General features: G+C 38.2%; 1 protein-coding gene across 1 annotated transcript; it reads right to left on the bottom strand.

The window, feature by feature from the left end:
• Nucleotides 1-100: 100 nt before the first annotated feature.
• LOC108674548 (phospholipase A-2-activating protein) lies at nucleotides 101-9,642 on the bottom strand. Its single transcript, XM_018162509.2, has 12 exons — nucleotides 9,419-9,642; nucleotides 8,977-9,161; nucleotides 8,301-8,515; nucleotides 7,318-7,481; nucleotides 6,790-6,966; nucleotides 5,905-6,051; nucleotides 5,148-5,362; nucleotides 4,613-4,799; nucleotides 4,210-4,417; nucleotides 3,560-3,840; nucleotides 1,359-1,531; nucleotides 101-776 (listed from the first exon to the last, which is right to left on the bottom strand). Exons 1-12 carry the CDS (start codon nucleotides 9,562-9,564, stop codon nucleotides 535-537), a joined length of 2,340 nt encoding a protein of 779 aa, XP_018017998.1. The 5' UTR covers nucleotides 9,565-9,642; the 3' UTR covers nucleotides 101-534.
• Between the last annotated feature and the right edge of the window lie 4,485 nt (nucleotides 9,643-14,127).

A 14,127-nucleotide genomic window follows, 5' to 3' on the forward strand; every position in this document is an offset into this window, starting at 1 on the left:
GGAAAATCCTGAACTTGCATTATAAATCTTAATGATATAAATGGAGGAAAGTCTATTTTTTCTGACGAAAACCTCGAATATGAATGGGTAATCGAAAGAATTTCACTTGAAAACGTATATTGGAATTGCGTTATCAATCAACACAGGATCATTAATGTAACTTGAAGGAACGCCACGAGACTCCTACAGTTGACAGTGAACAATCCACTTCCGAACAAATTGAAACAATCTAAGTTTAAAATATCAACTGGGTATATTCACTTCCACTGCGAGTTAGTTCACTGGGTATCAGTGAGTATGCTGCTACTTGCCAATAATTAACAGGTAAGAAGAAAAACTAGTAAATTTACCATGACATTGATGCTAGTGACCATGATCACACGTGAGTAGTTTAATCCAAAGGAAAGTGCAAATTGTGAGGCTTTAAATACAGAGGCAAAAAAAAACACACTCCCCCCAAAAAACGACGCCGTATCACCGATAAGAAGGATCTAAACTGGATGTTCTATGAAGCAGTGTTCAAGTTGACACAACTCATGCAGGGAGAGCTGAGGTCAAATGCAAGGCACACTCTTTGACTTTAGGAGTAGCGGAGGTGCTGAGGGTGTCCAGCAGCGGTCTCAGGTCCAAAGAGTTGGCGAACTGGGAGCACTCGGGGCTGCCCCTGGCGAGCACAGTGCCTGCACCTACCAGTGCTCTGTACTGCGCCTCCTCATCACGACAAGTGAGCAGCAGCGTGCACAAGCCGCTCAGCACTTGGCACAGCTCGGATAAATCTGCACAATGACAATAAGTAAAATGTTTATCCGAACTCAACATCAAATCTTTATCTAGCTATTTGGTGCAGCCTATATAATAATTTAGATAGAGTATAGCCTATGCTTGAATTATTTCGGAAGGAATTTGAATCCAAAGGCCTGCTAACGTGAGTTACACTGAATATACAGAATGTTAAATCACGCAAGGTCCAAAGTAAAAGAAGCTCTTGTGAGTTGGTGGGTCATTGAAGTTACTTCAGTAACTACGTACCTATGACATAATTCATTCAGAAACTGAAATAGAGCATTTGTATCACGACGAGACCAAGTGATATGTAGATATATATTTGTAAATAGGAAACTCCTAATTTCAAAATGATTAATATACTGTCAATTCTGATCAAAAAATAAAAGAAAAACCTGAACGAAAGATGGACAGTTAGACAACATTGAATTTGTCAATATTTTTAATTATTACAGCAGAATAGATTATACACAAAATAAAACAATCGAAATAAAAAACAACCTAAAGTAATTCGTTAAATTAATCATATACAGTTATACACGATGATATTTTGTAGAAAAACCTCACTGCCTTACCATTAGTTTTTAAAGTGAGTATGACGGCAATGTTAAGTAGTAAAGTTGCAGCGGCGATCTCGAGATTTTTGTTGGGAAAAGAAGCCAACTCGGTGACAGTTGACACGATCACATCCGCGGAATTTGACAGTTGTTGACTGCCTGGTTCATGAGCGGCAAGATTGGCCAAGCACCTGATAGGGAGATAGTTAACATTTGGATAATGTTAGCTATCTGTAACATTAATAAACATTTTATTTTCGTACGGTACAAAAACACAATATGTATAAAATAAAGGCTACAATATCGTTAAACGTCAACGACATATGAAAGTACCATCTTAACCCATTAATGCCGAGCGGTTCCATTTGGAACCAGCAGAAAAAAATGGATTCATAATAAAATTGTATGGTCAAATCAATATACTAGTGGATGCGTAGGTTTGATACACATCTTGTCCATGTTCTGGCAAAGTTTGGTTCTGCTGCGCCGACTACTCTCTGCTCAGTTAACATTAAAATATTGTAAGTACCGGGTGTCAGACAGAAGGGCTTGACATCATTGCAGAGAATGGTAAGCAGTTCGTTCTAAGAATATATTATTTATAAGTTAGATGCAGAATTTTATCGATAAAGAGAGTACTTTTAATCCTGTATATGGCATTACGTGATATAATGTTTCTAAAGTCTTTTAGATCATGAAATATTTTGTCTGGTTCCAAATGGAACCGCTCGGCAGTAGTGTAAGCATTTCGGTCATCTCATTTTCCTAGTAGATTACTATGTGATATAGTTACGCATTGTATTTCAAAAACTTGTTTGTACTTAGAAATTATTTATTTAGATCTTAGATATAAGTTTTTCTGTTATTTATTAGTGAACCATTATCTTTAGAGCTGTTAGGAATATATATCCCGAAATTTGAAATATTTGGAAGTAGGTACGTTGAACACTATACGATTGTTCATCCCAAGTCACTTTTTTTCTAATTTTTTTTTTGGCAGATCATCACATGAAAGAATTGAGATTTCGAGAGAAGAATAACACGAAGATCAAATATTTGCTACTGAACCTTTCACAGAAGCAGCAACAAACGAAACATACTGAGATTCAGATAACTCAGATGACGCAGCCACTAGCAATTCTGCTGCTCGCCTATCGAGAATAGTCATTGTAGCAACAGTAATCACCGTATGTGATAACAATGACTATCGACAGAGAAGAAAGTCAACTGTGGTCGACATGGCCACATCATAATAAGACATATACGTGGCTAGCCCATGAGATTTAGTTATAAACTTTGGGCTGCAGATAAATCAGATGATATTTTTCTGCAATAGAAGCTAATCGGCGAATCTAATAGAAAAAGAAACTTATTCATGGGCTGGAACATGGATTGGTCCCATAAACATGATACTATTGGTCCCAAGCCAACATATTATATAAGATATCTATTCTGGTTTCATTTGGCTTCTCAAAAAACTTTTGAAAAAAAGAATGGCTATTGCAATAAATTTTCAAAAAGATCGGTTAGGAAATGCAATAATGCAGGAGACCCTAAATAAAACAATCAGGGTCTATAATGCACCCTTCTACTTCGATCCTTGACGAAGTGCAATACAACAATCGACAACATTGGCTAACAAAGAGACATCAGAAGCACTGCAAATGCAGTGCTTCGTAAACAATGTTGACAACGCACCCACAAACATTCATAAAATGGGCAACCTTCCTATTCATTTTGAATGAATAGAAGCATTCTATGCTAAAATTTAAATTGTACTCTGCCACGTTTGGTTCATCATCAGTATTGTCCATTATGAATACGTATATTACCTATTATCCATTATGAATAACCTTGCTTGATTTACTATCGGAAAAAGTATTGTTTGAAGAAACGTTATGTTAATGCCGAGCGGTTCCATATGGAACCAAGCTATATTTTTTCACATACAACGAAAAATAAAAATATGGACATATTTTTTGTTTATTACCATCACAATTGATAATATTCTCACAAGGAACCCCCAAAAAATTCAGTAAATAATTCTCGTCATTAATGGGTTAAGTTCTCTTTGATAGCAATGGCGATACTTAAGTTCCATGCATTAATGACCAAAAATTGATATGTTCATTCAATAATATAAAAAGCCTTTCAAGTAATGCCGTATTTGTCCGGCGCGAGTAACCTTTCTCAAGTTGATGTCACAGGTTTGGTAGTACCTGAGAGCCAGGAGCTGCGTGTTGGCTGGAGAGGGAGGCTTCAACAGCATCAGCAGCAGGTTGACGATGCCAGAGCCTTTATTGCCGGCTATCCAGCGCTCCTGGAGCTCACGGGAGCGAAGGCTCAGCCGCAACAGGTCTAAGGACGGCCACACCTCAGCGTTGCTCCACTGCAAGGCTTTCTCTAACGGCCCCAAGCTCTCAGTCTTAACAATCGTTGCGTTTTCTGATCCAAAAACGCCTTTAAGGAGATCATCAACTTCACTTTCTGATAATCTTACCTGCGAACACAAGAAGACATCAACGTGATAAGTCTCGCGACAAGAAGGTTAGTGGCAAGTAACAGCAGCACTGCCATGATGCCATCAGCAGCCTTTGTTTGAAAACATAATTTATAAATCCATGAACTAGATGAGAAACTAAGAAAATAATTAAGAAATTGAAAACAAATACGTTGAACCAGTTAGAGTCACTCAAAATTAGGATCACAAGACTGTCTCAAAGAAATGTGTTGGCTAAATGAAGAGTAGTTAATGAAATGTGCTATCAGGTCCTACATTGTTTTTTGAAAACCTTGTCCTTCCACAGTAAAATACAGTCAAATCGATACCGTCTGGAGTTAAAGTCAACAAATTTAACTGCTAATCAACCTGTTCTGCAACAAGTTTGTTGGTTTCCTTGAACTTGGCCGTGATGCCCTGCTCGTTGCAGGCCTCGAACAGCAGTGGCTTCTGCTGAGGATAGTGAGATGAAGCGTGGGGGCGCCCAGCCCCGCTATAGGAGGAGACTGAGGTGTAAGGGTCACCCCCACTGGGGCTGTTGCTGGTGCCGTTGCTCGTCCCACTCCCCGGAATATACCTGCTCAAATTTAACCTTATACACAAAATAATACTTAGCTAATAACTTAGACTCTGCCTGAAAGAACAAACATAACGAATTCAGACGCGAAAACAGTTTGATCTCAATGAAAAGATTATAAAGCATAAGGATTGCATTATTATCAACAGGCTGAGAGCAGATAGCCATTATTATCATAAATCCAAAGCTAAACACCTATTGCCTCCCGTGAACGGGTCAAAAGACGACGCAGGTGCTGCAGATGGAGCAGACTTGCTGTTCGTGATGATGAACTGCGCCACCTGATCCAGGTGGTCCTGCGGCAGCTGGTGTGTGTCGATGAATTTCTGCGCCACCATGTATGGGTCCTCGGAGTTGTTGTAAGGCAGTTTCAGGGAGCCTCCTGACCAACAATAAATGCACCAAATGAAAGTGTATTCTATCAAATTTATGTGGTTCTGTGTGAATCAAGTGAAAAGAATTTAAAATTCAAGGATATATATGACCATCAACAGATTGCATATCTTTATTATTCACATTATTTTCTTTATTCTTTTATTCTAAGAAACATGGGAGATATTTTTAGTTTTGCATAACTAATTTATATGATTCCGCGGTTGAAAAGAAAATGCTCAAATATTCATGAATCTATCAGACATATTACTCCTCAAAACTTGGATAATTGAGCTAAATCTTATTAAAACTATATTTTTCACTGATAATGGATCACGATCATTTGCAATTAACTCACCTTCGTCGAGCTCCACACTGAAGACATAGTCGTATTCCTTGCCTTGGTGGAGTACCTTGCCTGAAGTGGCAGAGGAGCCGCCAGTGCCTCCCACGACCTCGCCTACAGCCTCCCAGGTCCCCTTCAGCACACTCCAGCTGTAGCACATCACCTTGCCCTCCTCCCGCACCATGATCGTGTGACCGTCTTTCTGTCCTGGACGTAACAACGCCGATCTAATACAAAAAAAAATATATCATGTGCATCAATATCATGTGAATATAAAATTGAAATTTCATTGAATCACAATATCAACCGTGTCTATTGCACTCCTATGGAACAACGTCGATCTAAAGCAAAAAGAAATACATATAATTGTAAAATACCCGAACTTATTCTGATTGAACCCATCATCATTATATTAAAAATTTTACATGCAGATTGTTAATCGCATGTTAATATTAAAGTGGAGAAAAGGAAGTCTTCTTTCAGGTATTTCAGAAACAATATTTCTCTAACAGTTGAATGATGCGTATATATCTTTGGCAAGGTACTGCCTTCAATGTAGCTATTCTTGACATTATTTGACCTGTAAATGCTCGACACACCTCCTGGAGAATTGATGAAATATGTTTTTCACATTCATTTTTCATTGCACAGGGCGGCAGAAGTTTCGGATTCCTAATAGTTAACGAAATATTCAACTAAAATTTATCTGCAATACTAGCACGAAGATGGTGGTGATTTAAGAGATATATGATATAATTCAAATCATTACTTGTCGGGAAGTTTATCCTTCTGGATATCTCCGAGCTCAGCAGCAGCAGGTCTGACGGCGGCAGCGACTTCGTCAGCATACGCCTGTAGCTCCTCTGCTGCTGCTGCTCTCTCGCAAGACGCCGTGAAGATGCGACATGTGCCGTCGCTGGGTCAAATGACCAAATTATTCACAATAACAAATAACAATAATTATTTCACGGTACCATGAGACTAAATTTGAACTCCAAGGGAGGGAAAGTCTTAATAATATATTCATTATATATTTTATATATAATGAATATATTGACATTAAGAAAACACTAGGAGAAAAGCGGCTGTTCTAAATGTCTTCTGAGGTTGCATTGCATCGTAAGATTCATTTTCTAAGGTTAATATTAATATCACTGGAACTTTGTCTAAATATGTTGCTAAATCATTGGCATTTATCTGCATATCTGTGATCGTGTCACATGTATCTATATCCAGGTTGCTGGTAAATTCTGTGGTCACACTGACTGCGTTCGTGACCTCGCAGTAATCACATTCATTTAATAACATCATTCTTGATTTCTTATTATGAATGTGTGCAGTTATTATGTAATTGACAAGAGTGCGCAGTGGCACTCTTGTCAATTACACACGTTCAAAATAATGCAGTTATTATGTAATTCTTAATTCTTGATTTCTTCTCCACATATATAGGTATTATATATATATTATTCCAAAAAATAATACATTTAAACCTATCCAAAACACTTTATTATTAATTCAAATTCCCGCCACAAATTGTATTCACAGCACTCAACATCAAGCATCCCCTAAAATCAAATTACATTTCTAGTACGGTAGCTGTAATCTGCAATAGTTCTCATGTTCACGCCTGTGCAAAGACTTCACCCCAAACCTGCATCCGACAACGACGTCTGTGTTGGGTAGCACGGCGACGCTCCAGGCGCTCTGGCAAGGCAGGTGCACAGTTTGTCTGCAGTTACCGCTGGCGCTCCACACCCGCAGCGTCCGGTCCTCGGAGCCGCTCACGAAGCCTCGGAAAGACCCGCTTGTGTCGCTGATCAAACTCAAGCTGTCGTCAGTAGGTGAACAATTCTTAGATGGTGCTGATATTCAAAACAACATTCCTTACAATCCATATGAACAATGATGCTACAGCCATCAAAATTTCGATATACAGCAATCAAATGTTGCTACAATAAACGAAATTTTAATTCTCTGTAATTCAACATTTTCTAATTCACAAATGGACGGGGTTGTTATGTAGTAAAAAAGAAGGCTGGTCAAGAAATAGTGAGCTATATAACGCGATTTTTAATGGGCTGTGGTTGAAAAGTCGATATATTCACCACAATACAAAAAAGATGGAAAATAATTTTTTTCATATAAAAGACTTTCATGCATTCTAAACAAACAGACTCACGAATAAACAAAGTTTGTATGGCCATAGAAGATGTCAATGCATTGGCTAGTTTCAATGTTCCAGCGCCTGATGGATGCATCATTGGAGCAGGAGAGGAAGCTAGAAGCATTGATTACTGCGAGGTCACGAACGCAGTCAGTGTGACCACTGAACTTACCAGCAACCTGGACATAGATACATGTGACACGATCTCAGATATGCAGATAAATGCCAATGATTTGGCAACATATTTAGACAAAGTTCCAGTGATATTAATATTAACCTCAGAAAATGAAATGCAACCTCAGAAGACATTTAGAACAGCCGCTTTTCTCCGAGTGTTTTCTTAATGTCAAGACAGATGCTGAGAAGAATAATATGTGTAATTTGTGCACAAAAAAAGTTCAACTTTGAAGGCAATTTTGTGGGAAGGATAGAAAAAAGTCCTCTTCAAATCTCTCACAACTAGAAAAGTTCTCTAGTTTGTTATAAAATGGCATCAGCATCAGTAATTAGAACGCTATCTAAGTCGATATCTAGAGCTAATTAGACCCAAATAGTGCAATAGCTATAAAACAAGCCCATAAGCCCAATAAGCCTAATAAGCAAATAGTTGTTTTTTCATTCAGTTTAGTTTGAACTCACCTCTCATACTTGTCAACTATGCTACTAACTAATTTCAAAATCTAATGAAATTCCTTCAAGGCATTCAAGTGATCAACTTTCATCATTCTTTTACTGCAACGTACAATATCCTAATGAACTAAAATTTCTTTCCAGAAAAAACTTTTTTGATCCAAACAAATATTAGATTTAATTTGTTGTACAGCATAATGAACATAAGTATATGTATGACCAACATTGACATTAAAGGAGCATTAACTCAGTTTAAACTTTAGCATGAACTTCTATAAACAGCGGAGATAAAAAAGTTACTATGAATTTTGACAAAATTGAAAGGATTCACGTTCCAAGAAATCACTCAAACTGTTTTTAATATTGACCTTGTTTTGGTGCCAGAGATAAACGAGTTTATCAGCAGCTGCAGTGAGTAGACCACCTCCTTCAGGTAGCAAAGCCACAGCCCACAAGGGCCCTGCATGAGCCTTCAGCTCAGCAATGCAAGGGAAAGCATCAGCTGCTGTTGTGCTCCACAACCTAGCCGTATGGTCCCATGACCCTGACACCAGCAAGCCTCCACTGCTGACCAGGCATGAAACTGAAATACATTGAATAGAATTAGTGATATATCAGAAAAATTGAAGTAGCGGGCAAATTAAGGCTAAAGTGCACAAAATTTCAGGAGTTCATTACATGTTCAGCACAGCTGGAATGTAAATTTTACAACGACATTTTAATAAAGGTTGTCAGTAATATAATGGAATGTTAAATTCAAATTGAAACCTAACATATATACATGAATCAGGCTACATACCGTATATAAAGAGCTAAAAAATGAATTCAATAATGCAGAAATCAAAGCCTATTTCAATTGCAATAATTTTAATCATATTCATAAAGTATATACCTAAAGGATAACCAGCAGGGGCCTGAACTTCATCTATTCAAAAAACTACTGAACTGAAATTTATTAAAGAATTTTACTGATAAAAATCAGACATGTGCAAATAATTTCATACAAACTTGTGACCAAACCAAATTGAAAACTAGGTAAATTACCTGTATCTGTATGTCCTTTGAGTTGCTGAAGTGCCGAAACACAGGAAGGGTTGTAGACTAATATTGTGCTGTCTCGTGACCCTGTGAATGTGAGCCCATCTGGCCACTGATCACTTGGATGTAGCGAGCAAATGCTAGTTACATAGCCAGTGTGGCCAGTGTACTCTGTCTCACTTACATATCCCCTGCAAGATTTAAATTCATTAACAAATAAACTACGTGCACCTAGAAATAATTTCATCTTTAAAATAATCAGAGTATAGAAAAGATCATTTGAAAGAAGTATGAAGTATAATGAATATTAGTTATTGGTGGAAAACATCATCATTAGTTTCAGTTATACTAAACATAGAATGGCAAAATGAAAATAGGAAACAAGGTGTATAAAGTATAAACACATGTCATTATCTTGCACAATAAATCTTCCTGGACTCAATCTTACCCACTCTGAGGCAGCCACAGTCTTGCAGATTTGTCTCTAGAAGCAGTGAGGATCTTCCCTGCAGCAGTGGTAGCAACAGATCTCACATCTGACTGATGACCCCGTAGTGTGCAATGTAGTCTATATTCTTCAGAAGCCAAAGCCATTGATAGTAGAACTATGCTTAGGATCTAAAAAGCACATGGCAAAAGAAATTATCATGTAAAAAAAATTATCATGACAAGCTATGCATGTTTTGGATTAAAATATTCCTCAGACAAATCAAAAATCATGTACACAATATTCCAAGCCAAAAGATTTCAAAATAAAATACCTACACAAGTTTATGCGAATTGACCTTGAAAATGAGTTCAATGTCAACTTCAAGAAGTAAATTGGAATTTTTCTACTTATTTAGTTCTTAAAGCAATATTATGAACCAAAATGACAAAATTTCAATACATTTAGTATCTTGCAGCCAAATTGTGCAAATCTATTGGATTGTGCAAATCTATTAGCACAATTGGAGGTATATAAAAAAGGAGGTATAAAATTCATCTAGTAACAAACTTGTGACTTTAAAAATGGTGCAGAAGCTCTGGTTTGGGCTTAAAATGCAATATATTCAATTCCTGTTCAAGACTCAGGAGTGCTAATGTATGAATGGGTATACATATCAAATTACATCATGATCAAAAACCCTAAAACTAGAATTTTCTTATATAATTCAGGTGATTTTTTGGAACTGAGCAAGTTACCACGCTAGATTGATCTTAAATACATGAACTATCATTCCAAGAATTACACCCTGCAGATCAGCAAATGGAACCAAACTGCTATTCATTAGCCCTCTATGGCCACCTGTCCTAGGTGTACCATACAACCACCTTTCAAACATGCTCTCTCATAGTAGGCAATGTTGTTATCAGGAATTGTTGCTAGATGTTTTAAATAGGTCAAAACATGTTCTTTTTCTCAATCTAGAAGTCTCAACTTGCTACTCTGACATCAAAAACAATCATTTCATGGACAATTTGTTGGACAAACAATAATTGTTTTTCTTACTGTAAAGTCTTTTCACTGAATAAATTAGGAAAAGGCTACAGGAGCAAGTTAAACTGGCCAGATTCACTGCTGTTTTGTCCAATTCATGGGTGGCTTCTGCCCAATTTTCCACCTCAGCTTTAACCTACTCAGTCACCTTAAAGGCTTAATAAAAAGAAACTACCGTATTGAAAATAATGTTTTTAAAGGATGGCGTAAATGTGGCAACAGGCTCATTGGGCTGTACCTGTATAGAGTTAAACTTGCAGGAAAAGAAGAACAGCCACTTTCATGATATTGGATACACTACTACTACAGTACTACATACTGGTAACTGGTAATTTTACACCATTGATCTGTGATCATCTGTCTGACGTGTGATTGTGTGAATTTGTGAAAGAAAGGGTCAGTCTGACATCTGTCAGATGATCACACCTGTTTAGAAAATCTCTTGTTTAATTTATTGACACATTATAATATAGCTAATTCATTGTATATAAAAATGAATAATGGTTGCATTTGGAGTGTGGTGACAGACAACAGGCCTTTGTATCAGCTAGCTGCCACCTTGCCACATGGCACATGTCACGCATTCATTTTAATATTAATTTTTGGCATAACGAGGGGGGAAAAAAGAGGAGACAGACTGACAGGTACAGGATTCAAGGTATTGAGACAAGATTTAGATTTTAGAGTGCAGAGATGGTTTGTGTAAGTTTTAGATGCAAGTAAAAAGTTAATGGAAATATAAAAGAAACAGGGGATGGTAAAGGCCAGGCCCAGGGGACTGAGGGGAGCCCGGGAGTGAGAATACTTTCAATTTTAATGTTGTTTTGTTGGTTATTGGTCCGTATCAGTTATGGAATTGGAACATGATACAAACAATATAAAATGCACAACAAACCAATTGAAAAAATAACAGTCTGGAGCCTCAAAGTCATCACTATAGTATAGGCTAAGTTATAAGTATAAGCAACAATCGCCAACAGCTGACTGAGCTGAGGGTGAAAAGTTGAACTTGGTACTGGCACTGTGGCACAAATTTACTAAATCACTAATAATTAACCTCGTAAAGAACAGGTGTACCGTAGACTGTAGGGTAGAGACTAGCTAGTAAATTGGACTGTTTAAAAAGCCCTTGCTCCCCTTTTTTTTTTTTTTGTTTAAACAAGTGCATTCTTCCAAGTTCCAAGCGTCTACTCTATGTCATTGTTGGCAGTTTGACTTTGAAGCGTCTAGGATTGAATTATTTACGGTACTCGCTAGTCGCTACTTCTAAAACACTAACACTGTAACAGCCTCGTCATGCAAGAAGTTAAGAACTTATCATCAAAGACTTATGTTCTTCGTGTGGTTGGAAAATTAGACAAAATTGAAAAGCAAATTACAAGCATCATGCACACAAGTTCAAATGATCATTCAGCGAGAAAAGTTTTTCAGCCAGAGCCAGCCTTGGTGGCATGGGGGAGAGACTAATCGGGGAGGAAGACCGAAGAAGATGCACGTCTCGGACAAATTTACGGCCTGCGCGGCCGCCGGACTCCAAACATAGAAAAAACTAGCCAATCAACGGAAACCTCGCAGGTTAGGTTCACGTTCAGTTACTTACAGGTTCCATTAAAAACACAAAAAAAACTTGAAAACCCCATAAAAACACTAAGAAACCCTTTCCGGCCGCAGGTCCGGCAGTAAATTTGTCCGAGACCTGAAGATGCTGGGGAGCAGTCACAGTGCTGCACTGCTGCAGTGCTGCTGGGTTCACGTTTCGCGAAGTTCGTAGGTGATGAGGCTGCCAGGCGGTCTCGACGTCTCGTGCGGAACAGTTCACATGTACGGTGCAGTCTAGCGTGGTTTGCGGACCCAAGCCGTAAGGCTAACGGCATGTTTAAAGAAGTGATGTTTTGGGTTAAAACAGTGGTTCCCAAACTTTTTCAGGCTAGCGCCCCCTTTGGCTCCCTAGTGAATTTCTAGCGCCCCCCACAGACACATATAGGGTAACATGGGGCAGCGAGCCCACTGCGGGTCACGGGCCCATAGCGGGTTTCTCGCTAAGAATGGCAGATATTGGTCCGTGTTCTCTACCGCCTGTTACCTGTAGGCTGTACCGCCTGTCGACAGTTTCACTGGGAAGAAGTGTACGGATTTACGTTTTGCTAAGTGTTTGCGTTATCAAGTTCTTTGCGAATAACTGTTTATAGTCCAGATAAAAATTTTTTTGCCGCTAAATAAAGTTTTTTTTTCCATTACTATAGATGAAGATTTTGAAATTACTTTGAATTATTTTTTCAAAGTAATATATATAGGGATAATTTTGAGACCAAGTTTAGACTATTAGCTTTTAAAATAAAATGTTGACACGATATAAATTGAAACAGCACTAGAAACCTAGGACGTTTCGGGCAAATTTACGGCCGGACTCGTGGCCGGTCTCACGACCAATCTCCAAATTCAGTTATCAAGGAATATCTCCCAAACTAATGAATGCAGTTCAATAAAACTCGGAACATGTATTCATTAGAACTTAACGGTGACGTTTAGCTTGCAAAAATTTTTTAAACATCACCTTCATTTGTGAGTTATATTGCGATACAGGCCGAAATTCGCAGTGATCAAAGAATTTCTTCCAAACTACCAAACAGATTTGAACGAAATTCTGAACATAGTGGCAAACCAGAGATTTTTTAGAATCAGTTCATTTTTAAAGTCCTCATTTACTCAAGATTTTAACAGATTTCTTATGTATGATAATTCTGGTATCCAAGATACTATACTGGTCTACTTATAGGACTCAAAAATGAACTTGAGGAAGAGTCTAAAAAACTCTCTGCTTTGCCACTATGATTCTGAATATACATTCCTAACTACCAAATGTGTTTTTTAGATGAAAAAAATTTTATTTTACCGTCGTTTGCGAGATTTTTTTTCATTTTACCATCATTCTTGATTTCACACTTCCTTATTCGCTTTCGTTCGCAAGTTATACAGATATAGGAGAAACGATCGGCTTTTCTAACGGCTGGTTTAACAAAGAGCCGTTTACGTATAGCCGTATAACTCACAAACGAAGGCAAAACGAAAAAATTGNCTGTGTCAGCTGGAGTAATAGGACCTTTTGGCGATGAGACCTCAGAGGAAGAGCTCACCCAGGAGTTACACCTGGCCGGATACAATGGTGCCTCAGCAGTTAGAATTTACAAAGGCAAGGATAAAATAAAGACAGCTATGTTCAAGGTACTTTTTGCATCAGATCATCTACCCTCCTACCTCTATCTTGGTTACCAATGCTTCAAGGTGGAAGCATTTGTGAGTAAGCCGTGGCAGTGTTATAAATGTCAGGGATTCAATCATAATGCCAGCAACTGCAGAGGCCCCTCCCGATGTGTAGGTTGTGGGGGACCTCATAATGTAAAAGACTGCCCTACTTCCAGGAGTCAGACCCCAAAATGCTGCAACTGTGGTGGCACACATACTGCTAACTATGGGGGTTGCCCTCGAATGAAATTCAAAGTGTTAGTTGAGAAGACTCGTTCTACAAAAAAGATGTCATATAGAGATGCCCTTAAACATGTAAAAGAGACTACAACTATCACCACAACCAGCAACACAGCTAGAAGCACATCCCTGAGTTCACCACTCAACCCTTCAGCAACTACCTCAGTACCTCAGGTCAATCGCATGAAGAGTTT

The sequence above is a fragment of the Hyalella azteca genome, unplaced genomic scaffold (assembly GCF_000764305.2).
Source record: "Hyalella azteca isolate HAZT.00-mixed unplaced genomic scaffold, Hazt_2.0.2 contig11104, whole genome shotgun sequence".
Lineage (NCBI taxonomy): Eukaryota > Metazoa > Arthropoda > Malacostraca > Amphipoda > Hyalellidae > Hyalella > Hyalella azteca.

Coding starts and splice junctions, on each gene's coding strand:
- LOC108674548 (XM_018162509.2), bottom strand. CDS start 9,564: ATGGCTTTGGCTTCTGAAGAATATAGACTACATTGCACACTACGGGGT. Junction 8,516..8,976: donor CAAAGGACATACAGATACAG/GTAATTTACCTA, acceptor AATGTATTTCAG/TTTCATGCCTGGTCAGCAGT. Junction 6,052..6,789: donor GACGTCGTTGTCGGATGCAG/GTTTGGGGTGAA, acceptor CATTTGACCCAG/CGACGGCACATGTCGCATCT.